The sequence below is a fragment of the Clinocottus analis genome, unplaced genomic scaffold (assembly GCF_023055335.1).
Source record: "Clinocottus analis isolate CAN_PGR_092001 unplaced genomic scaffold, fCliAna1.0.p SCAF_8, whole genome shotgun sequence".
NCBI classification, from domain to species: Eukaryota; Metazoa; Chordata; class Actinopteri; order Perciformes; family Cottidae; genus Clinocottus; species Clinocottus analis.
Window position 1 is genome coordinate 15,923,532 of NW_027176240.1, and position 25,805 is coordinate 15,949,336.

The 25,805-nt window shown below is 45.8% G+C and overlaps 1 protein-coding gene across 2 annotated transcripts in view; it reads left to right on the plus strand.

The window, feature by feature from the left end:
• The window catches only part of ptk7b (protein tyrosine kinase 7b), a 65,037-nt gene that overhangs the window by 23,558 nt on the left and 15,674 nt on the right, over positions 1-25,805 (plus strand). The window contains exons 1-4 of one of the 2 annotated variants that reach the window (XM_068568697.1): positions 2,092-2,174; positions 18,355-18,637; positions 25,190-25,292; positions 25,540-25,724. In XM_068568697.1, coding sequence (XP_068424798.1) covers positions 2,166-2,174; positions 18,355-18,637; positions 25,190-25,292; positions 25,540-25,724 — 580 coding nt within the window. In that variant the 5' untranslated portion in view covers positions 2,092-2,165. Of the gene's footprint in view, positions 1-2,091; positions 2,175-18,340; positions 18,638-25,189; positions 25,293-25,539; positions 25,725-25,805 lie in introns of those variants that run through there. The other variant, XM_068568696.1, reaches the window with a different exon arrangement.

The window sequence follows — 25,805 nt, forward strand, 5'->3', positions numbered from 1 at the left end:
TGCTACTGATACACGGGTGGGGGCCAGACGGTCGCTGACGGTGCTTAACAGCCAGGTTTCACTTTCCACCTTTTTTTTTAAAAGCCGACTGAGATTTATTGGACAGTCTACTTTTGAAGTCAGAGATAAACTTGAGGCAGTGGGACTGGTTGGTTATGCTCACGCGAGTCAACTCTGGTTCGTTTACTGGAGTTTCAAGTGTAATTTTCTTTTTTGGTAATGCAACGACCATGAAGAACTAATGAAGCAACACTCAACTTTACATCAATTCAGCTCAGGCTTAAGACATACGGTAAAAAAAAATCATGTGCGTCTTCACGGTGTGTGGATCTAAAGGCTTTGTGACGCAATGATTGCGTGTAGGCTAGTTTGGGTTAGTTGAATTTTACCCGAAACATTCAAGGATTCACTTTCTCGAATGACTGGATCGATTTGTGGGGATGTCCTTTTGAATTAATATGATTTTTTTCCATAAATTTGTCGTCTTAAATGCTTGCTCGTGTATGTGAGTGAGTGAGTCCCTTTTGCATATTCGGTGTACGGACGTAACCTCGGTGTATCTACTCTCCTTGCCGTCTGAAAGCGGCTCATCCCGATAAAGTTGCAGCGCCCAGGCACACTGCATAAGAGCCGCGTTACATTGTGCATTTCATTCAGTCATCGAAACGTATATTCCTCCTAACCACACAGCTGTTAAGGCTGCTTTATACTCTGGTTTTACGCAGAGACGCAAGCACGCAAGACCCGCAAGGGCCCCTTGCGTAGTCTCATCGGCCATTTTGCGTGCTTGCGTCGCCCCAAATTTCTGACTATCCGACAAAGCTACGCGAGCTGTTCGCAGCCCGCAAGACTGTGATTGGTCTGCTAACCACGTCCTTTCTGAGTCTCGCATTTCCGGTTTCATAGCATAGTACCGCCGTTTTTAAAAGCCAAAGCAGAAACACGAACAATGGATCCCGTTGAAGAACTGTTGGCTGAAGAGATCTGCAAATATGAACATTTATAAAACCCGTCTTTGACGGAGTATAAGGACACGCAGATCGTGGTAAATTCCTGGAGGGCGATATCGGTGAACGTCCGTGTGCAGGTCGACTCTACGGTCGCTGCGCCACCTACTGTCCTGGCGTATGGTGAAAGCACGGGAACCATACACCAAAACGAGTCCCTCGATGCAACTGCGTGGCCAGCCTGAGTTGTAATTGCAAGAGTGTATATCGCCCTTAAACCTTCGCTGTAGATGTCGGGCTACATGCATGTTCTGTGTCGTCCTCCCCCTCAGGCTGGTAGTGCTGGCAGAGACGGAGCACCCCCCCGCTGTCTTTCTTTCTTTACTTAATCCTCTTATAAATAGGCCACTGTGTCTATTTTACAGGCAATAAAGCAATGTGTCCTGAGCGTGTCATGTGGGTTCAGAGGGTGAGCGAGAGGGCGAGGGGTCTCCCATGGTGGCAAAGGTCTGATCTTTTTCAGTCGCAGCAAAATGGAGATCCACCTCTCGCCCACTTTTTTTGATGTACTATCTGTTATTTAGCGTTTTGTGGCTCTCCTCTTTCTCTCTCTCTCTCCCCTCCTGTGGCGCTCCGACAGGACCGAGATGAGCCCAAAACGGTGGAAAGATGAATGGGAACAGGGAGCCAGTGAAGGGAAGAAAATAGATCCATGGGGCACTGCTCGTGGGGGCTTTTAGAAAATGTATGGTGTACCTTTTCATAGATCGTTCCTTTGAGGCAGAGAGAAAGCGAGCGAGGAAGATGTGTTGACCTGAACTGCTCTTCCCTGGATGAAAGCATTACCCAGAAGCCCTTTCTGTTTTGTTTTTTTTGCCCATGAGACCTCTCTTGCTGTTGCCGGTGAGGTTTATACAGCCAGTGGTGATGAACTGTAAATCCATCAGTGCTGTATAGTTTTGGGGAAAACAAAATGAAGATTGAAGATGGATTCATGTTTACACCTGGGTTGGTTTATCTCACATGAACCTCTCTGGATGCACGGAGGTTCATGTGCCGGGAGGCGATTCACTATTGCTGCAATAATACATTGTGAGAAATACATTAAAGAAACAAAAAACCTTTCCAAGCTAGAGATGTTCTTGTTGGCTCAAAGGCCGACTGGTCAACAAAAGCCCACGGCAGAAAGAAACCCTTCCTGTTTTCATCGTGGTGTCCATGTTGATGGTGAGCCCGTGGCTAACGTTCTTGTTTTTCTTTTCCTTCTCTCCTCATGTCTGCTTGCACGTGACTGCGGCCATTTCCACTAAAAAAAGGTAAGCGTAGATAAATCCTCCCCGCCTTTTTTGTTTCTGCTTTGAGGGCGTGAGAAATGATCAGCTCTGCTTCAGCGTGAGACTCGTAGCTTCAGCATCATCTGGCCACTTGACCTGATGCAAACCGGCGATCAGACGCTCTTGAAGAGAAGTAGTTAGTTTACCACTGAAAAGCATTTCAGTCTTCATTCATATCCCACTTGAGATTCTTCTCGTGTTTATTAATAGACTGTTTACCAGTCAGTTAACGGGGACGTTCTGACTAAAACTGGATTAGCTGCATGTGATTTGAGGGTATTTCCTCAGAGTAACTTAATTTAACAAACTTAAATTAATATCAGTCATGTGGAAAAAAAACATCAGGAAAATTATAAACATCAATGTACAAATATTTACACAAAGTTATGCAGATTACTGAACCAGATGGGTAGATATAACAAAACACTGTCAACTGGTACGATAATAACAATAATATTATATATGTCAATGCAAGGGGAAATTATTTCAGCATCATTTAATGTGCAAATTAAGCAATTTGAGGATTGTTTTTATTTATTTTTAAGAAAAGTTCTATATTTTATTCCATTCTGTCAAGTTCTACTCTCAAGTCAATCAAGCCAGTGTTCTCTTGTTTGTTGTTGTTTTCTTAAAGCCGGGACTTCTATCTTTCCAACCTGCCCGGTACGGCCGCTACGTGGTGAAACACTAAACCCTTAAACTGTTTTTTCTCAGTGGAGGAAATGTAAAGCGAATGAAGGCACATTGGGAACAGAAGATATCTGAAAGGGCACCAGTAAAGCACTGGTGTGTGTCTGTGTGTGTGTCTGTGTGTGTGTCTGTGTGTGTGTGTGTGGGTGTGTGTGTGTGTGTGTGTGTGGTGGGTAAGGATGGCAACGATTATGGGATAGCAGCATGGTCTCCCAGGCAGACGGGGGAGCTCAGACAGGAAACAGCATTGTCCAATCGTGCTTAAAGACGAGACAGCCTCTGACAGAAAGACGGGGGGGGGGGGGGGGGGGGAGCTACACACACACACACACACACACACACACACACACACACACACAGGTAATTGGCTCTAGACATGGGGGACAACGCAGCGTGAGACTGGATTATTTATTATAACAGGCGCACACACACACACACACACACACACACACACACGTACTCTCTTCCTCTTCGCTTCCTTCCTTCTTCACCTTTGAGAAAACCGCCTATAACAACAGCTGCTGCCCCACATCCAGTTAGTATTCATACACAGCCAAGCTCCCCAATTAGTGGCCTTACAGCGTGTAATTGTGCGTCTGTGATTGTGTATGTGTGTAAAGGTGTCATTTCGTTAAGTCTCAGGGGGTCGCGCCATCTCCTGCTGTGAGGTGTCTCTCCCTCGAGTGTGAGTGACAGTGTACTTGGAGGGAGGCCATTGTGGCAGTCAAGCCTCACTGGTTTGTGTGTGTGTGTGTGTGTGTGTGTGTGTTTGTTTGTGTGTGTGTGTGTGTGTGTGTGTGTGTGTGTGTGTGTGTGTGTGTGTGTGTGTGTGTGTGTGTGTGTGTGTGTGTGTGTGTGTGTGTGTGTGTGTGTGTGTGTGTGTCAGTCATATCACCCTCCCATTCCATGAATGATGGGAAAGTGATTTTGGGAAGTTTAAAGTTTTTAATTTGTTGACGTCCGTGTCCTGGCGGCATGACGGATCGATGTCTTGATGTGACTGTTTTCGCAGAGCGAACTCACTCTTCTTACAATTCAGGAAGTGCTGTTGAGCGGAGGACCTCTCTCCGTTATGAGAGAAAGATGTGAAAAGTATTAGACTTCTGTAAAATGCAATGGTTTATTTGCGACGATAACTTAATGATTTAATTGTGAGAAACACGGTGCGTCACTGCTTTCAGTCAGAAAAAACAATAACCATCAAAGTCCATTAACCACGGATTGTTGACTGAGGTATCAAGAGTACAACATTAGTTGTAATTGGAATTTTAATGAGTACATTTTGCCATTGTCTTTTAAAGTATTATAAATTAGTGTGTTCTTAAATGCAGATTTGTATTTTGTTAAAAATGCAAGACACTTTTTCTTTTATGATTATTCAGTAAAATTGAAAGCTGTCTACATCCCTATTTTCTATTACATGTTTATGTCACTGGCAAAAAAAAACGGTGTTAGAGGAATTGTAGCTGGTGCTGGAATCATTTCACTTGAGAGAAACCTGCTGTTGAATATTAGGTGTTTTGTTTGGTCTGAAGGCTTTTGGCTGGGGTGTTATTTCTTTTAAGTCGTCGTTTATGCGATATGCATCAAAGTCTGAACCAATGTTTTTCGGTTACATCTCTGCCGGTTGGTCCGTTGTGCCGTGCGGACGCGTGACTCTGGACTCAGACTGCTTCCCCAGTGATTTGTCATTCAAAGTGTATAACAGACCAACTCCTTCCAGACTACTTTTTCTTCAATAGCTGTTGTGGAAAGAAGCCGTGGATCTCCACTGAGCTTGGAGCTCAGAGGAGGAGGGAGCTTAAGTTGGCTGGTCGTGATCACCGGTGGTCTAGCCGCAGTCTGTAACTCCAAACACTGGCATCCTCGTTACACCGGAGCCCCCGAGCCGAAACGAACCGCTCACATGAGAGCACGCTGTCCATTTCATGCTTACTCGGAGGCAAACAAACATTGACATGCATCAAACACAATCTGCATTTGCGCCCCTCCCCCTCCGCCCCCTGCTCGATTGCTCTCGTTCATTCAACGTCACCGTTCGCGTCGAACGCAGACATTTGTAGAACAGATGTAGAGATGAATAACAGCTGCCGTCCTGAAGTGTATTCTCGACTTGGAGGTTGATGAGTAGAAAGCCATCCACCCACTCCGTCAGGATTAGGTTCCTGGAACAGCATAATGGAAAGATTGTCAAGGAATTAGGATAAATCATAATCAAGATGGTTTTTCATAGCTCGCTAAGGTCTTATGAGGTGTTCCTGTGCCAGTACGGCAGACGGACAGAGACATGCCTATTGTTTCAGTGAGACGTTGGGTTCTTCAAGTCGTTGAAGGTCACAGCCAGCTGATAGCTTGGGGCCTTTTCCTTGTTTGAGCAGAAAGGTCGTACATTGGTCTCCGTGTACCCACCGACTTAAACCCCTTTTGTGTTGGCGTTTATCAGTCTCGCTTATCCCTGCGGAAGTCTGCCGCTCCGTCCTATCTCAGATCCTTCGCTCTCGCCCTGTTGGTGTCTAGATGCCTATCAACAGGTGCGCACATGGACAAACACTCCACACAGAGACCAAACATTTCATTTCCTGGCCGGGGACCCTTAATCTAGGGCGCAGAACGAGGCGGCGAGCCTCCGGTCGTCTGGTTGTAGTAGACGCAGCCGGCGCCGCCCAATCTCCGCCGTGCGTGCATGCAGTGTGAACACAAAGCGCCTCTCACTCGGCACGGAGGTGTGAAGGGTGAGCGCTGAGCTGTTGCGATTGTTCACAGGAACGGCATAATCGCCCCGGCCGTGTTCGGCTCCACCTGAGTGGGTGGAAACGGCGCTAGTGGCAGCGTGTTGCCAGGTAACGTGGCCGGTAAGTGGTCGTGTGATGTCGTGTGTAATAGCGATGGCTGATCATGCAGTGATTTGACAAAGCTCGTGTAATATTTAAGATTTACAACAAAGGACTATTATTTTGGATGCAAATGAGGCGAGATCCGTTTGTTTGAGGGATTAGTCTGCGTGGTTATCCTTAAATTAGATTCATCTGGCCTCTGCTCAGTTCTTGCATCAACTGGTTATCCTTCATCAGTATGAAACAGTCGGCACCTGATAGTCTAGAGAGGTAATGATTTACGACCTGATGGATCATAGATTATGCAACTAAATCAGATATTCCTTCAATATGTCTTGCAGTAAACATAGGAGTCATTTTTGTGATTCTCAGCCCCTTCCTCCCTGTAATGACTCTTTCCTTTTCCCCTCACACTTATTCCCTCTTCAAAGTAGACGCAGCTCTCTCTATGCTAATACAAACATTGCTTTCAAAGCTAAATGCTGAGCCTTGCTAGGGGTCCTCCATATCCTGCCCATTCTTCTGTTATTCAAATAAATTGGAGGCGCTGCAAATGTCATATACCCCCGACGGGGCACAGCCAATCCAGTGAGATCTGTGAAGCGACACTTATGCGTCAATGTCCTTCAAGATATACTACACCAGTGGCAAATGTAAATAAAAAAGAGAGAATTGGTGCATTTGTATTCCAAAGAGAAATATCCCCTGATGAAACGCATCAATGCATACTCTCCTCTTAAATGTGATAGTTCCCATTTTTGATCTGAAGAAATAATGACTGGTAGTCTGGTAGTCTCTGTTGTCCTGTTAACACTTCCACATCTACATGATTCAGTCACAAATGAGCATCTAACTGTAAACACACTTCATTCGGGAGATTTGTCGAAGAAACACTTTGCTGTCGACGTGCCGAGCAACTTGCAGAACGTTCTGTACTCCAAAACCCAAAGTTCTGTAAACGACATGCTGGGCCTTGTTTGTGCATCACCTTGTAAAATAATGAACTCCAACAGATGTTGTTTTGTTAAACATCACCTTCCCGAAGCCAAATGTGACCTGCGATCCATCTCCATGCGACTGAGACTCAAACTTTAAACTCAATGTGTGCAAGCAGATCTTAACAGGATGGCACAAACCAAAATACGGTGAAGTACAGAGAGGGGTGGATGTCTTTCCCTTGCTCTTCGTGGCTATGCAAACGGACCACCTGCTGCCTTGCCGACACAACAGTGCCTTCCTTTAATTAAAAGATAATACAACCTAATTATAATCATTTGGGTTGCAGATGCATGAAGAACATCAGGAACCGTGTTGGAACGTCACACCGGCCCTTTAGCTCGCATAACGGGAGGCGTTTGATGTTGGATTTTATTTAGATGACACAAAGCAATTAGTTCCTTGTGCGTCGTCTCTGCACTCTTTTCTCTTTCTGGTTCTTTCTAGTTAAGAGTTGGACTTGATAGTGGGATTTAAATTAGGGTGGCTGAGGTGCATATTCCTGCATATTTTGAGTTGCTTAGTGTTGCTCTTTTACTAAATTGCTGTCGTGGATATTGTGTAGATACTATTCATTTAAAATGGAAGCATAAATCTCCATAAGGCATCTTTTCTCACCTTCGGACTCCGGCTCTGGCAGGTTTCTAAAAGCACACACTCGCGCCCATGTGGTCCACGGGTCACAGGGACTTCTCTTTTAAAGCAGCAGCGGGGGACTGCCGTTACAGAAGACGTCTGTCCAGAAAGGTTTCGGCTAATTAAACCGTGGTGACTACACTGAGCTCACTCTGCAGAGCCAGCCAAGCCCTGCTAGGAAACCTACACCACAGAGCCGACTGGTCCTGGAAACAACCTGGTTGCCGTGTTTGTGTTTGCAAGGAGAGGTAGATAGGAGGCCGGGAAGACCACCCATTTTCACACGGGCACCTATTTTTCTGAATGAAATGAGGAAGGTAAATGTATACCTTGATTTTGTGAACTTGTATTGCAAAGGTTTGGCTTTTTGTTGTGTGTGGGTCCTATGTCTTCAGACTGTACTAGGACCATAAATATTATTTCACAGTTGCTCATGTTTTTATATTTTAGATTGCTTTCACCAGAGAGAGATACAGTAAGCCTTTAAAAGCACTCTTACAAAGGCCAATGGTAGATGGACTGTTATAGTGGGATGGAGAGAGACAGCGAGACGCAGAAAACCGGAGGTTTAATGGAGTCCTTATTGGACTCTGGAGCCCCACTGAGTGACTGGAAGAATCAGACTCTCTCGGCTGAGCATGTTCTCCCATCCACCCGTCATTAAGTAGTCCATCTTCTCGTCTTCATAATCCGTCTCGTTAGATCATCAAATTGATACTGCCCTGATGGAGGAATCTAATTTCAAACCTCTTTTATTTTTTAATGATCTGGATTAAATATATTGGCAGTTGGGTGTTGCAGCAGAAGCTTGGCATTGGATTGACCTAGAATGAAATTGTAATGTTCAAAAGGGAATGGTTTATCTCCCACACTATCTCATGTCCTCCTCAGATGAGTTACGACTGTAGAAGTCTCTTTATGTAGCCCAACAAAAGCCCTGCTGATTCTGGCTCTCATCTTCTCTTTTTTTATCCCCATCCCTTTTTATTCGGAAACTCTTCTTCCTCCCCTCTTACCTTGGCTCACTCCCCTCCACGCCGGGTAGTTTTCCAGCAGGAGGATCGTAGAGTGCCACCACATTCCTGATTGGCACTCGTGTCTGTACATGGCAGAGGTGCAGGCATTAGCCAGAGCCGCCTGCAGAGCGAGACCAGCATCGACAGCCAAGGACTCAGCGCCCATCTGCTGCCGGAGCCAGCGATGGAAACCATCATTTATTACTTCCACTGATGCGAAAAGCAGCTCTTGTCACTCCAGAGACATGTTGTCCTGCGATTGCTGTACTCTCAAAAGTTTCCGTCCCAAGTCTGCATGTTGGCTTTGGTTGTTTTTTTGTTGCAGTGGAGCTGTTTTTCCCCCTTTCTGTTTAATCCATCGAGCTCGGTTATGATCGCAGATCATGTTTCAAAAGACACTTGGAAGCAGCCTTCCACTTCTTGCCTCTGCTTTATCTCATATCTGTCATATTACTCCGTTGAGGCGGCATCTCAGACGAAGATTTACCCATGCAGCTCCACTTCTCTAACTCCCACTTTGGCCCCCCTTTTTTTTTTTTTGGTCTGAAACATCTATCAGTGTTTAGCCTGACTGCAAACTGCTGAGCTCCACTGTTCCACCGCAACTTAATCTTCCATCTTTGGCTCATGGTGCTGGAAAGAAAATCACAAGAGTGTGACCCCCAGATGTTTGACATTACTGTTCCTCTTTATTTAGTTAGATACTAAATCCTCTGTTCATTTTTGCTCATTCCCTTTTGCAGGGTAGTTATAGCACTTTCTTCTGTAAACAGTTTGCGTTAAGCGTGTGTGTGTGTGTGTGTGTGTGTGTGTGTGTGTGTGTGTGTGTGTGTGTGGAGCCTTTGTTGTTTGTAGGGGGGAGAAATTAAACATACTTGCGAGAAATGGCGCCCTTTGTTCTCCACTGCTGCACTGTGTTGAGTTTTCCCTCAAAGTGGTGTCATTACTGGATTAGTGCCCAGTTTTTCAGGACCAAAGAGAAAGGAACAACCAAAACCGCCTTACCTGAGCGAAGCCTAATCCGCTTAAATCTAATAATTGCTCTCATATTCGTCTCGTGTGAGCGCAGCTGCAGGGGGACTGTCTGTGGCTCCAGATTGCTCTGCACGACGGGTAATAATATCCACGGTGTCTTTCATGGCCGGGATCGGGTCTGTGGACGCCACAAAGGTTTTTCATCGTCATCGGTTTTGGGCGTTCCGGTAAAATTTGTACGGCCTCTTCTCGGCGCCCCCACCCTCCTCGTCGGCTCATGTTATGTGCTCAGCGTGGATGTGCGTTACACAGAGTGCATTAGGCTGCCTCTGTTTCAACAGTCGGCCTTTTATGAGTGGGTGTTGAAAATTGGTGAGAGCTGGCCATGCTCAGATGTCTCTATTTTAGATGCAGCATGACAGTTATGAAGCCTGGTGTCGAGGGACAGAGCAGCAGGGGGGGGAGGGCGATGATGAGAGATGTGGCTCATATCTTCTCCGAAAAGGCTTCTCACTCGTACTCAAACTCCATCTGGTGCAAAGCAAGCAAATCACGCTCCGCCAGCAGCCATTTACACATCCCACGATAACGTGGAACGGCGTGACATTGCGATGCTGTGCTCGCTGTTGAAGTGAAATAACCTCAGCCGGGAGATGAAAGAAGCGAGGCGACCATTTGACTCAAAGCCATCCGCTTCTACAAAGCGGTGTCATGGAAGTTAAACAGAAAACAAAAACGCAATAATAAGTGTTAACAAGTCGTTTTTTTGTGTATTGACGTATTTACAAAATTAAGCCGTTAAGAAAATAAATCCAAATAATGAATCTTTTTTAATCATGCTCCTTCTCCTTCATTTGCCTCATGCTAATTAATCTCTGCTTTGTATTTTCCCCTGCTTAATCAATGAGATATGGCTTTTCTCCTGCCAGTTAATAATGAAGAAACCCTACACTAGTTCCTCGGGGGCCAAACTAGTCCTCGTAGTACGACTAAGGCGGTAATGCGCTAGGATGGGTGGCCCATTAAAGCACACGTAAAGGAGCGTTTGGGTGGAGGCAAGCCAACACTTTGATGCTGTTGACCGCATCCCGGTGCGCTTATTAAGAGATTTATGGCTGACGCCTGTTCCTCCCCCCCGCCCCTCTCCTCCTCGCACTGCTATATGAGTGTTTTTATTATTTTTCCTGTCGTGGAGACCATATGGAGCCCCTCTTCATTTCAAAGGCGGAGAGGTGTGCTGCTCGTTAGGAGGGCTTTTCGTGACGGCGCGGGAGAGGTGACACACTTCTGTCAAAATGTCATGTCAACCAGTAACGCTTGAAAAAAACACACAGCGACAATGCAGTCTGTGTCACGTTTGTGATGAAAGGGCTAATTTGGAGTGTTGTCAAACATCCAGACATTTCGGGGCGGCGTTCTGGATGGCTGTTGCCGCTGCTTGAGCGTTAAGCAGAGCAATGGTCCACCTGAGGTTGCACGCCTGTTGCCATGCCAATGTTGCCTGATAATCAGGATGGGGGGGGGGGGCTGTCTAATGGGAGCATAGCTTGCTACCCGCTGTCGGCGGCAGGATGGAGAGGAGCAGGCTTATGAACAGATAGTGATCTTGTTGAGGTTTAGCATAATGAGCCCGGCCCACTCTTTGCACCCGAAATGGCTTTGCAGAGCGAAACCCCTCCACAGTGCAATTACCTGGACCAGAAAGATCAGCCATCGCATTAAGTCGGCGTGCGTGCGTGCGTGCGTAGCAGTCGCAGCCCGGCCTCCGCGGCTTTGAACACAGGTTTTCAATCAGAAGCCAAGGAATGAACACAGAGACGTGCTCCACTGATGTATGCCTTGCAGAGAAGGAAATACCACCTGAGGCGGCGGGGAATTCTTTCTTTTGTATCACTTTGATCCATTTCAACTTGATGGAGCCTCTGTAGCGACACATTGGTGCTGGTTGAACATAAAATACACAAACTCCCTCCACCTTTGTACCTTTTTTTACTTTCCTACTTTCCTTTTCTCGGTTGTCGATAACAGGATTAGTCTGTGGTGAACCAAGCCGTCGCTCCAGCTGCAATGTTTTGACAGAGACGTCGTACCCGGTCTGACTGCATCCTGTTCACCGTCTCTGCTGTCGAGTTGAATAAGGCGGTCCGTCCGCTTTGTTTGGGCGGCATTTCAGCTTCATGCACTGGCGATTTGGTGTGAATCTCGTAGATGTCAAACTATTTCTGACATACAGCGTTGTAAAAAAATACTGACGAGAGGTTGCTGAAGCATGAAAAACTTAACTCGGTATCTGATGTTAGCGTCTGCTTTTCTGTTATCGCTGCGGTGTTTAGGCCAAGTTTGTTAAGTTTAGCTTTTTATTTCTTTCTATTTTAATTTTTTTTTACACTTTTAGTACCACAAGTGATTAACATTTTGGCTTCGTGTTCTCAGAAACGTTTGTGTTGTAGCTGGAATTTAAACTGCGATAAGTCAATGCATCACAGTCTTAATAAATCAATACAGTTAATCATGTTTCTCAGCCAACTAGTTTTCACAGGGACAGCCGTCGAGGCAACTGGAAAAACACACACACACACGCACACACACACACACCTGGGTATTTGCTGACAGGCAATGAAAGCTCTGTCAGTGGGTTTCGGTGGATCCCATTTGCCCTTCATTCCCACAATTTATCTCCCTGATATCTTGATCTACAAACTCAACCGTGAATGAAGCTTTTTTATTTCAGCTTTTAAAGACACACCGCGACAGATGGTTATCGGCCTTTCTCTCTACAAATGCCAACGTGACACCCATCCAGGCTAGCACCTCCAACCCTTGATCAAAATACGATGGATTGTTCTCTAACATGAAATGTGTTTGGCTGCCATGTGGTTGACGCTGGCTCTCACAAATTGCATGGACTGTTTACAACTACTATAAGTCCAAACTGTTACCCCAAACAATATCGAGAACTTTAGCGTTTGATTATCATGTCACAAGTTTGGGTATAGTACTTATTGGGAATTATGTATTGACCAACCTCTTGTGCTTTTTTTTTAACGCTTGAGGTTTAAATGAAGACATTTCCATAAACAAAATGTCCTCTGTAGATCGGGAACAAGACAAAGAATGTGACCTGGCGCTCGATGCAAACTTTCACAATCGGTTGCTCTTTCTTTCTTGATGCTAAGAACATGTTTGTTGAATCAAAATACCTTTATGTACCAACACACTTAGGATTGTTTAAAAGTAGGTTGAAAAAAAAACACACAATCCTTGCGTTTCCTCACAAACTGCTGGCATTCCTGACTCTCACGGAGCACTTTAAAGACGGCCTCATTGAATTAGCCTTTTCCCTCAAAAAGTTGAGGGCGACCGACTTGTGTACATCCTGCAATGTAGCACAAATAGATGCTTTCAGGAAGAGTAGTTTACATCACTGCTCTCTCACGCCTCTCTTTATAAAATGCCATGTTTTTCCACTCTGGGCTCATTCTGTTGGCCCCTGTCTGACCCCGTGACTGCCATTAACTGAATAAGATGTTTCATTCTGCTTTCAAATCATGCTAAGCTTTCTCTCAGATCTTATGCGAACTCTCAAGAGTTGTTAATAATTGATCCGATCTGAGACGCTTTAATCATGTCTGTGCCGCTTCCCCCCCCGCCCCTCTCTCTCTCTTTTTTTTGGTACTCTTTTGAAGTTGCACTGTTTGTTTGAGGATGTGCCGATTGAGCAAGTTTGAGTGCTGCTTTTATCCTTAATTGGGTTATGTAGATTTTGTGGCCATGAAGAGAAGGGAGCAATGACACTGGAGCGGTCATAGATGACAGAAGTGTCTTCATCGACAATGGCAGACATCGGCACCGTTCTCATGAACTCTTGAAGAGTGCTTCGTGACCTTTTTTAATGGATGTCCGCAGCAGTTTATTTCTGGGAATTGTATATCAGCCGAAGCGTCGCTGAGATAAACATCTAATAGCAGCTACGCTCCAATCACTGTCTGGCGCTGTCGGCAGCGCCCTGTTCCTGCGACGCCTCGTTCTGCTGACCCGTCACTCCGAAACATTCCAGACCAGCTGTCTCGCTCCGACACGGCCCGCCGAGAAACTGTGAAAATGGCACGCATGGGGGCTTTTTTGAGCTCCCAACATAGGGAGACGTGAGTGTTTGCCTGGTGCCAAGTATTTGTGGGTGCTGCCGTTTGCGTCTGTGCATGTGTGGACGTCCCCCCCCCCGACCCTCCCCCCTCTTTTAAATCTCTCGCAGCCTCAGGCATGCGTATCACCACGCCCGTTGTCACTTTGGCCGGCCTGCCGGAGACGCGCTCTCCCGATTTTACAGGATCTTCACTGATAAGACAATGTCCCCTTTTTGATGTAGCTGTTTTTTCTTCTGGATTTAAGGCTTCTTATCTTCAACATATTTAGAAATACGGCACATTGTGATGGTTGTAACTAACAACCTGCACAATAAAAAGCTTGTGTCGTCTGTGGACATTAACAGAATCAATATCAAGATAAGAAACTGATAATCATTAATCTAAACGACACACACACACATGCTGATATGCCGATACGACGTAGTATTTTGTTTCTTCTTCTTGAATTAATATTCCTCTTGGCCTCTTCTGCCAGCAGACAAAGTTGAGAGAGAAAAGGGAGGCGGCGCCTGCTGATGAGCCAATGTTGGTTGTTTCTGTCTGTCAGGCCGACTTAAAGGCAGCCTCCACCTGACAGCCGCGCCAGGCTTAATGGGGTCGGTTGAAGAGAAAACCCCGGTGTGCAGATATCGTTCCCCTCTCAGCAGTTTCCCCCTCGCTGTCTTTAACCTACTTTCCTTCCAACTTTTTTTTTTTCTCCACACACCTTGATCGAAATCCAGGGAAACGCAAACTATTTTTGAAAAACCAAGAACTATTAATATTTCATAGCGATAGATGCTCATCCGGCTGCATTAGCGTATCCGTTGCAAGCTTTTCCCGGCAAGTGCCTATTGATTGGTATCGCAGCCAAGACTCTTTTTGTTGTTGTTTTTGTTGTTCTGATCTGTGAAGAGATGGAAGCTCCCCGGAGAAGAGTGTTTGCACCTTGCACAGTTTTCAACAGCTTTGATTTATTACAACACCATATTCCCTTTCTGCGCTCAAGCTTGGGGTTTTTGTTAAACATCGTAATCAATTCAAAAGTTAGTCAACATACACTCCTATGAATTAATCGTTTATCAAGATCATTATTAATGAAGTCAGTCGTCAAAAATGCAGTTAATTTACTTGTTTTATCATCTTAAATGTGAGGATCTGCAGTTCTGCATTTTTGAGCAATTTTCACAATTTCCTGACATTTTATATACCCAGCTTTCCTAAAAGCAACCTTGAACCGATAATGTAAATAGGAAATGCTTAAATCTCTAATTTACAACTTAAAGAAGGTATCTTAGAAAAGTTGCATTCGTCTTCTTTGCTCCCTTTGCTGCAAGCTGCTACTCTTCTTCGTGTGTTACAGCCACTAACCTTCTATCAACACTATAATGTGAAACGAGTGCCAACAATGTGTACAAACAACCGGGGAAACCACAAAAGTTGCTCCATGGCGCTGCCAGGGATAATATTTACACATTCAATCAGTATGTTAACTCGGCTCCACTGTCTTTCTATGTGCAATGGTTCGTTCAGCTCGTCAGTTTAACATTCATCCTTTCGTCACCTCAGTCTGAAGAGTTTTGTCATAACAACATTCCCGTTCTGTGTTCCCCCTCTCGTTGTTTGTCTCCCCTTTTATCTGCAACTCTCCCTTTCAACCGCTCTCACTTTGAAGGGCCCTCGGTGGGAGTTTGGATAGCATCTGCCCCGCTTATCTTTTTGAAATGCCGCTCGGTCTGTGCAGAACATTCCCGTTTCCTTCGGCCCTCGTGACTCAAAGAAAAGCGCGACCTCAGTGAACTCTATTGATTTGGACAGACAGACGCAACTTCAGAAGTATTTTTGTTTCAACTTGCCTACGTCACGGGCGGTCTGTGTGTGTGTGTCTGTGCGAGTGTATGTTTAGACATAGTGTGAAGAGGCAGGGCGTGCGTGTGCGTGCGAGATGTAGGTCAGGGTGCCGTCCCTGTTTGAATAGTACAGTAAACTTGGCAGACTTAGTCAGATTTGATAGACTGTGCGTCACTCTACCCTCTATCTCGCCTGTCGTCCTGTGGTATGTGAAAACACCTTATCTGTATTTGCCGGGACCGTTTCAGGAAGTCACTTTCTCTCTAAACACACAACTCACACCGAATGTCGGCGTTCATCTCAAATGAAACCACCAACGGTGTGCCATAGTTCTGCCGGTTCTCCACCAAAGCCAGTAACTTCGCTGTAGACTGAGTGTAATGGAAGTTGGCGCGCCGCCTCAGCCCACAGCCGTACGCTTGGCACGGAGGCAGTGAGCCGTCTGTGATCATTACTTGATGGATTGTTTGAGGTGGATGTTGGAGGATCACTCTGCTGTTTTTTTCCAACCCATCTGCTGCATTTTTATACTATAACTTAAGTCATCATTTTAGTTTTTCTGTCTTTGGACCAGTTGTGTAGACCACCGCCCGGTGTTCAGAGTATGAAAGATAAGACTAAAAGAAGCTGTGATTTGTACATCAAACACCTCTGTGCAATGAAGTGTGATGTATGGTTCTCCAGTCTTAGGGGCTCAGATTGAGGTGAAGTTTCATTCGTAGTGAGGCATTTTGACAGATACGATAAGGTAGAAAGCCAAGTCGTCTGACAGCAGCTGCTGCTCCCGGATCTCTTGCATTTCTCACCAACATTGAATTAATGTCTGAAGGGAAAGCCACTGGGCTGTGACCTCTAATACAGTGTCTCTATTCAATTCCCCAAAGCAGCCAACCTGGGGAAATAAGACACAACAAAAATATGATGGACTAGAAACAATAACACTGGAGTAAAGTGTCACTGTCTCAACATCCCTTGCTGGTTTAACAAAGTTTGAACAAATCTTATTTTTAATATAAAATGTGCTCTCATAGACATTTAGACCCACAAGTATTAAGTGCATCCATAAGAAAGGTCCACAAGGACACATGCAAGACAAAGGTGTCGTATTGGACAGCAGAGACAGCTGACTATAAAACCATTTGCTCTCAGGGTTCACTCCAGCATCCCTACCAACGCACGGACTTGTCATACAGGCCATATCTGTGTTCGGGCCGTCGAGATGTCTGTGCATTTGTCTCATTGTGGGGGAACGTTTAATGGTGGTTATTGTCACCAGTGCGTCTCGCTGCCGTGTCCTTCCTTTGAGGTATTTCTTTATGCAGCGGCTGGTGTGCTCAGTAAGAAGGCCTTCAGCACTGACTTTTGACAAGGAGGGATGTTTTTTTGTTTTATCTGCGTGGGAGGTGTTTAGTTAACAGATATCTCTTTGTTTATACTTCATGTTTTATGTTCATACTTTATGTTTTTAAGTGCAAAAACACTTGAACGCGTCAGACATGCCTTTTTTTTTATTTTTGGCATAGTATATGAATCCACAATGCAAATGGCTCGCTTAAGTAAGATACCGAAATACCATCAGCGTTGGGGAACGTTGATGATATTTCGGTATCTTACTCGAGCAGACTTTACACGCAGAGGTTCACACCCGTAGCTAAGTTTTTGGTTCTCCACTCGCCATTTATGTAGTTTCGTTACCGCCCCGTCTGTAAACATGTACAGCGGGGGGGATTTAAAGCGAGGTGATTTGTCCGTGTCCCAACCTGCCTGTCCAGAGCCTCTCGAGCTGCATCATTGTGTTTGACTAGCCTTTCTACCTCTTTTCCTGCCTGCCAATCAGCTCGAGCCACCTGCAGCTGAGACAAAGGTGAGTCTGATTAAGAGCTGACCGGCAGGACGTTAGCAGTGGGATGAGGAGGGTCAAAGATGGAGGAATTACCTTGGCTCATCTTCAACGGGCTCCCTTGATTTAACATTATTGAAAGATCCCGTTTTTTACTTGGCTCAAGTTCTCTCACACACACACACGCACACACACACACCGTTACGCAGGTGGAGGTATGCTTAATTGACTCTAGCGGTGGACCGTCCCTTAAGATAACACACTTTGGCCTCTGCTATGATAACATTGTGTTACAACTCAGCAGCGCCCGCCTTGACACACTATTGAAAGGGTTATTGATGAGTAGTTCATTGTGGTGGTGGTTCGAACAAGGAGGCCCGGGTGGAGCAGCTGCTTAGTTTAGATTGCAAGATGCTGGTTAGACTCCTCTTGTTTCCAGGATTTGTTCTCCAATGAGCGACAATCGTGAGTGCGGCTCGCCATGAAAAGATTTTTTTTTTTTTGTGCGTGACCTTGCAATGAAAACATTTGTCTTTCTTGTCCAGTCTATTTGGAATGAAGACAAGAAGATTAATTGGTTAGATCGTAATTCTTTCCACATACTTCAGCAGTGTTGTCACAGACATGTTCTTTCAAGTTCCTGTCGTTCCATGATTGGCACGTAGAAATAGGAATGAGCTCGTAACTGTAGCATATCCAACTTGTTGTGATGGCACGGCCCTCATCCAGCCGGCGTCTAAGCCACACTCTTGTCCTTTTTCTGCTCAGAGATGTGGGGAAATAGAGCAGAAAACCCCTGTCCCGATTCACCACTTCCCAAGACTGATCAGATCTTTGGTGTGTGTCACCCACTCGCGTCACAGCCTCACTAACGGGGGGAGGAAAGGTATTTTATCCGCGTTGAGTCTGATCATTTTACGACTATAAATGAAATCGCAGCTCGCCAGTATTGTCCAAACATCGCATTCCTCCACCGGGCTAAGTGGTTGCTATGGCATCTACTTAATGAACGGGAAAAAAAGCAGTAAAATGTGAATAGCGGCCCCCATTCTTACCCTTTGTCATTTACTCTCCCTCTTTTTTTCCCCCTTTTCCAGTTCTGTCCATCCAGGCCGCTGACATGCAGTTCACGAAGGAGCCCAAGTCCCAGGATGCCTTGCACGGCCGCAGCGCCATGCTGCGCTGCGAGGTCAGCGACCCGGCCGACATCACCTACCGCTGGCTCCACGACGGACAGCGTCTGCAAGACAGCGAGAGGCGCTTCCAGGAGGGCAGCAACCTCAAGTTCACCGCCGTGGATCGGCGGCTGGACGCCGGCAACTTTGTGTGCGCCGCGGAGAACGAGGCCACGGGATTGTTCCTCCGCTCCACCAACGCCTCCTTCAATATCAAGTGTGAGTGTTTCATTTTGTTTTTTTAAAGAAAGAAAAAAAACCCTCGTGGGTGAATATTGCCAGCTGACGGGGTTTCATAATGGCAACAAGGGCGCGCATCCAGTTTCTGGATTTAAAAAAAAAAGCTAAACAAAAGTCACAGTATAAGATGACAGGTAGTATGAGCTGGAGGAATGTTTCCACCTTGTTGCCTTGTTCTTTGTGGCTTCCTCTCCCTCTCTCCAAAGGAAACTGGATACGTACGCGACCGAGCATGTGTTTCTTGTTGCTAGTTTCTTTTTCTTTTTTTTCTCCTCTCCGTTGGGTAACACTCTCTTTTCCCCATATACTATCAAAAGGCTTTTGTCTGGAAAATGACTGAGGAGTGTAATTTACCACTTTTCTAGCTCTGTAATTATTTAGGTTTACATCAACGCTGCCCTCCTCGCTCTATAGCTTTTTATTTGTGTCAGGGTTTTCGCTCCTCACTTACTTTTTTCAGCGTTTCGTCCCATTAGGAGGAGGCACACAAGTATAAATATGTTGTTGATCAGCGCCCTGAACAAAACCTCACTGAACCTCCTTTAAGTTTCAGAAGTAGCCATGGGATTTCTACACAGCGCTGTGCCTTGTTCGCGTATTGTGAAAAGCCCTCAGGTACCGGTTGTTACTCAAAAGTCTTTGTGTTTTAGAGGGATGGGGAGGGAAGGAGGGAGAGAGGGAGAGAGAGGGAGAGAGACAAAAAAATGGGTGAAAAATGGTCCCATCTGGAAAATGTTGTCCCCTCTCGCTACATTCTGCTGGAGGTTTTCTCTTTGCGGTGATGTTTCTCGTTCGAATGCTGATTACAAGAACAGATGGGTCTAGACCTCCTGGTAGCAGACTGAGAGGGACAGGCTGAGGTTTAACCCCCTGCTTGGTGGTGTGCCGCCACTGGTGGGTTGTTTGTGGGCCCGCGCAGAAACGTTTGGGGTTTAGCCACATAGACCAAAGAGAAAGCACATCAGTTCTCCCCCAACCTTGTCTGATCTGAAGGAAACTGCTTTCATGTGTTGCAATTACACATGCTGTAGTGTGTCAATGAAGCTCAACTGACACACTCCCACAGATTAAAAAGGGAAGAAAACAAGTCAGACACGTAGCACCAGTTCTTAAGAGATGCCTCCGTGAATCAGAATACACTTTATTCTCTGCCAGGTTATAAATATTCCCACGCAGTTGGAAAAGACAGGCATGTTTTTATTGGAAGGCAGGTAGCGTATTCATTTATAAAATATATATATTTATTCTCCATGAAAAGATCTTACCATGAAAATATGTATGGTCCTTGTGGTAGTCCATAAAAAAGTGGTAATAGATTTTATTCAAAGATTTTGATGTGACATTTAGAGGAAAATCTACAAAAAGGTGCAACTTGATCTCTATCCTTGTGGCCCGATCTGGAGCGAGTTCAAGATACATACAGACACACACACAGAGATAAAGCATGTAAAATCTGCATTGCGACTATTAATATTTTGATATTAACAAAGTTTCATAAGTTTAATTATAAGCTCCTCAATAAGTTTGCCATTCTTTTTGCAGGTGTTAATGTGCGTGCATATTTACATGCGTGTTCTCCATCTGCCTCCGAGGGTGTTTATAGGTCATCGCATCAAGTCGCCTTTTGAGGAGACCTTTTAAACTGAGTTATGCCTGCAGAGAGTCCACCGCAGACCTGCAGTACATGAAGCAGATACAAGCAGTGGACGCACGGCGGAGAGGCACATATTAATGGATGTATACATTGTGCTTGAAAGTGTCAGATCGATAGCTTTGTTTCGGTTGGATAAGAGTTAATTGATGGGAGTGGACTCCGCTGGCATGACTTTGGATAAGAAACCACCTCCAGTACACCTCCTGTCCACCGCTGAAGGAGCAGTAACAAGATAATTTACAGCACGGCGCATACTTTCCTAAATCAAACACACGAGGCGAGGTATCATGCGGCAATCAATCATCCTTAATCACTTTTGTGTGCTGTGTGCGGCTCAACACATTTGTGTCTCTCTCTCTGTCAGAACACGCAGGTCGGCCGGCCATCTCCGGATCACTTTGGGTGGACCAGACCGTGTTGTGACGGATGTTCTCATATTTCCCCAACATGCATTTAACGGGCAATAAAGCCGCGCACAGCTTCCAAGCAAAGACCCCCTCTGGCGTTAACCCTGCATGTGCGCCCAGTCATGCGTGTGCTAGTTTGCGTGCGTAGTGGTAAATGTGGGTTGTTGGGGGGGGGGGGGGGGGGGTGGTTCAATATGTACAGTACATGGACTGTAGTGAAGTAGATTGCTCCCCTCCCCTCTCCCCCTCTTGCCTTCTGCAGAGAGAGAAAGTTAATTTATCTTGCTCTCAATGGTGGGTGGGCAAATCCTACCAGTTGAGTTATTCAGAGTAATTATCCCCCCTCTGTTTTCACTAATAGAGGTTTTAGCCCCCCCTCCCACTCCCGTACCCATTCACCCTTTTATGTCATGCCCCGGTCACTGGGTCTCCACAGCGAGACCGCGTCCAGCAGAGGCGTCAGGCTCAGCCATCGCTATTGTCAGCGTGTTTGTTGGTCCTGGAGGCGACGCTTCGCTTGACTCTTGGCAACAAGATGCGGACTGACAGTTTTTTTTGGAAATCACAGACTTTAGGAAGAAGGTAAACATACCGTGGAAACACAGGCAAGCGGGCACATATGTCCTCCCGCCCCCATTTAATCTCTCAAATCACAGAGCCACTTGCACTTACGTAAGCGGACACACACGCACAATCTCTGTTTAATCAAGTGTGTCCTTAACCTACATTTGTTCGGCGGATCCATTTTTAGAGCATCCTTATTGATCGCAAGTGCAGCTTCACTCTTTCACATCCTGTCATCATTTCAGCAACTTTTTCTATTTTTTTCCTTCTTTTTTGCAGCTCCTCATGTTTAATGACCCAGGCTCTGTCCGTCAGCTTCTTCCCTGCAGTGTCATGTTGCGCTAGTCCCTCTCCCCCACACATTCTCCCTCCTCTTTCAGCAGCATCTCTCCGAGTTGCCATAGTTTGCAGCCTGGCCTGTTGACCCCTGTCAGCCACAACTGATAAAATCTGACACCTCGTCTCTAAAGCGGCGAGCTGACTCCCGTCACGCTTTCCCCAGGACTGCACTCGGGCACACCGTTAACAATATCAAGCCACCCTGCCACATGTTTGGGTTATTTCCACACCCATATGGCGCTGTCAGTTAAATCTCTATCCCCCAACACTCACCTGAATAACACAACACACCTTGCCTCTCTGTCGCACAAAACCCTTCTCCATGGCAACAAATTTGTCATTGAGTGGAACAAGACAAACACGCAGTTGCCTTTTGGCACAGTGAGGAATGAATGGCCCAAGCATCTGCCTTGACAATATCCTCACAATTCATCTGTTATCGTCCCCGCGTTGATGGGGCTTCCTGTTCTGCCTCCAACATAATAATTATACGCCCCTAATTATGGCGTTAGCTGCCAGGCCTGCTCCAACACTTAGTCATGCATTCTGGGAGGGATTACGGAGAAGTATTTGCCACTAACAGGTTATGAAAGAGCGCCTTCTGTTTGTCGGGGGGACAGCTGGAGAAACCTGAACCGCGAATGGAGCTCTGAGCGGAGTAAAAGGGGTTAGAATGTGTCACGGCGAGGAAATCGAGGCCAAAGTGGAAATGAATAATACCATTAATTGGATTTAACCTGCTAGAGAACAGAAACTTTAGACAGTCACACGGCTGTGTGTGTTGCAGTGCACTGCTCATTGTTCCAATGATTGTCAGGTCAAAGAGGTCAAGTAGTGTCTCCTGCACTGTGATTACTTTCTTCAGCGTGGTTTCTCTCAGTGCTCACGTGGTGCTTAACAAACTCTACTGGCTCAGGTTTCACTTGCGCAGCTGGAATTTCTTACAAATGTAAAATAAATTATAAAATGTGTATGAGGGGTTTTCAAAAGAAAGACATACCAGACACTGAATGTTGAAATATGTACGTTGAGGCACCATTTTTTTAAATTATTATTTCAATTGGCAATCGATGGCAGGAAACGCACAAAGACTTATGAAAGAAGCACAGCATGTGACTTTAAAATCCAGCCGTGTCTTGTTTTGACACCACTTGATAATGGCAGCATCCACCTGTTCAGCCAGACAGGTTGTTACAAATTCTTTATGTAATTTGCTGATATTGGTCGTTCTGCAGATGATACTTGTTGTTCTGTCGAACCCTCCTCCTTGGTGACTCACGGTTTTCCCGTCTGGTTTTGTGTCGGCCCCCCTATGCTTCCAGCGCGCTAATAATATGTCTGTCTGAGTGTTTGGCCCCAGGTCCCCATAGCCGGGATGGCCTTCATCACCTCCTCCGTTAAGCTACTGGATCTGTTGACTAGAACAGAAACACACAACCAATCAGGATCATCTGAAGAACTCTCAAAAGTCAATCGGGTACATTTGCACTCATGCATTCTCGCTTTGGGACAACAGCACCATAACACATTTAATCCAATGCAATGTGATGTGCACACACTCGCAGTCGTTGGACTATTTGTGTTAAGAGGGAGCTAATGAGCGGCCCCCGTTACTGTACAGATGGTTACCCATGATCCCCCAGGGTGCAGGGCAATACCAGCTTCCTTTGTAATTCATTGTGACAGGTCTTCCTCGATCGCCCCCTTTGACTTCTCGGCGGTCATTCTCCTCCCCCTCCATCCCCGCCGCCTTCTCAGGTGGAGGCTTATGCCATGCATATTTCATAGATGACCGAAACAACGGCCGAGATGCAGCCACAGTATTTAACCACAAGAGATAGGAGTGAAACTCGGCATGATGGAGCAATTAACGACATACATCCACTCCAAAAATCCCCCACGGACTCATGCATAAACCAGGGCAGCCCAAAGACACTCTGTCATCGACCACGCCGGGTGTACAGTTACTGCGTGTCACACAGCCACGGCTTATTTATCAAGTAAATAACCATTAGCCCTGGTTCCCATGCAGTGTGAACATTAAGTGTTTGTGTAGTCAACACACTTTGCAGGGAAAGGGGAGGTTCAGCACACCGACACTGTAGCGCAGACAAATATAAGGCGCCTCCACGACTCATGAATAACTTAAATATTTTCCCAATCCTCCAGTACACTTTAGTGTGCATGTAATGCTGCAGCGGGGGATTCCAAATCGATTCACGACTTCCCAAGAAATCGATTTATTAAATATTTTACCTAAAATACCTGGATAATAAAAAAAAAGGCAGTTAGCCGAAGCCTACTCCATTTTAATTATGTAACAGTTCATTGTATATACCAAATAAAAATGCTGTCTATGACCTGGGACATACCAAAACGTTTTTGTGTTTATTTGTGCAGGTTTAGCATGAATAAACAAAATATAATGTAGCCTTTCTGTGTTTGAAGTATTGCAATCAGTTGATACATTTCCAAAAACAAAGACTTTCTTGTCATAATTTAGCACGCCGCCTTGAAAAGGGCACCGCGGACTGGAGTAGACCTTGAAGTTGGCAACCCTGTGTACTGAATCAGAACTGATTCCCAAAGAATTAATTTATTTATCACACCCCTACTCTGCAGCAAAGGAGGTTTTATCAACAAAAAAGAAAGTGTCTCATCCACTCAAAAAGGGCACCACGGGCCTTTTCTTTTTATTGAAGAAGGGATGAAATGCCTCAGTTCATCATGAGATAAATCTACTAGTCTCCCTCGGAGACTGAAAAAATGATTGTGTTGTCATCCTCTAAGGAGAATGTAGGAATGATGTGCTGCTGTGGTCATTTCTTGACATGCTGTATGTAGCTCATATATTTCCCAGTGTACTGGGTCAAACCATTAATGGCAAAACCACTGTTGTCATTTCTCACTGCGGCATGATGCGTTCAAGAGACAGCTGTTGATCATTTTCCCTGGCATGTGTTCCCTTCATTTATTCTCTTGTTCATCTGTCACTCAAGATCGATCAGGTTTCACGTTACTAGCGAGAGCGATGCTGCTGATCATTTGTTGTGTCATATGCCCTCCCCATGATGGTAATAATAATAATAATAATAATACGGTCGACCCACCTGACATTTTGAAAGTATACACTGCTCCTGCATTTAAAGAATCAAAACTTCATGGTTCACTGTTAACCCAGTTCATTTCCCTCTCGCCTGATTTGTATGGGCTGCTCTGTCAGCAGCGTGGCCCTTTTTAACAGAGTAAGCCAATGAACTGGCCATTAAATGTCCATAAAAAAGCGCTGTAAAGGCCCAGCTCGCTGTTTCTGAGCGCAGGACAGCGCTGTGCCGATGTAAGCTGACCCAGTGCTGTGGTAGCTCCCTGCTTCGCTTCCCCTTATAAGTCACCAGGCTGTCGCAACGATGCGCCCGACTCTGCCCTTGTCCCCACTGCACCCATTAGCGTCCTAGCGAGGACAGATGACAGGACGACCACTTAACTCAATTTTCCCTCCTGTCCTTCTCCTCCTCCTCCTCCTCCTCTTCGCTCACAGATTCCTCTGTTGTTTTTCTTCCTCCACAGGGTTAGAAAGTGGTGGTGTGACTTTAAAGGAACCCGCCTCAGAAGGGGAGATCGAGAGCTCGGCGCCGGTCACGTTGCGCTGTCATATTGATGGACACCCACGGTGAGTCTCCTCCTCCTGTCACCTCAAGTTCAGAGCTCAAAGGGTCAAAGATCACATTGAGGATTGTACTGAAAAACGCACCTTTTCTGTCCATGTTGGCCTCTCTCATGCCCCTCTGTTCTTTGTCTCTATTCATCTTCTTTCCCCTCTACTCACCTTTTCAAACTCTTCTTCCTCAATCACACGCCTCGTGCCCACCTTTCTTTCTGTCAATTCCTCTCCCCTCGCCTATTTTCCTCTCCCTCAGGCCGACGTGTCAGTGGTTCAAGGACGGGGTGAAGCTGACTGAGAAGAGCCACCAGATCAACAACAAGGAGAGGACGCTCACCTTTACAAGTGCGAGTCCGGACGACAACGGCCTGTACTACTGCTGTGCCAAGAACGCAGCCGGGCACGTCTGCAGCAACAGCAACTTCACGCTCAACATTATAGGTGTGTGTGTATGCTTTTCTTTTTTTTTTTTAAATAGCAGTGTATTGCTGCGTCATAGAAATTATGGTTTGTTTTTTAGAA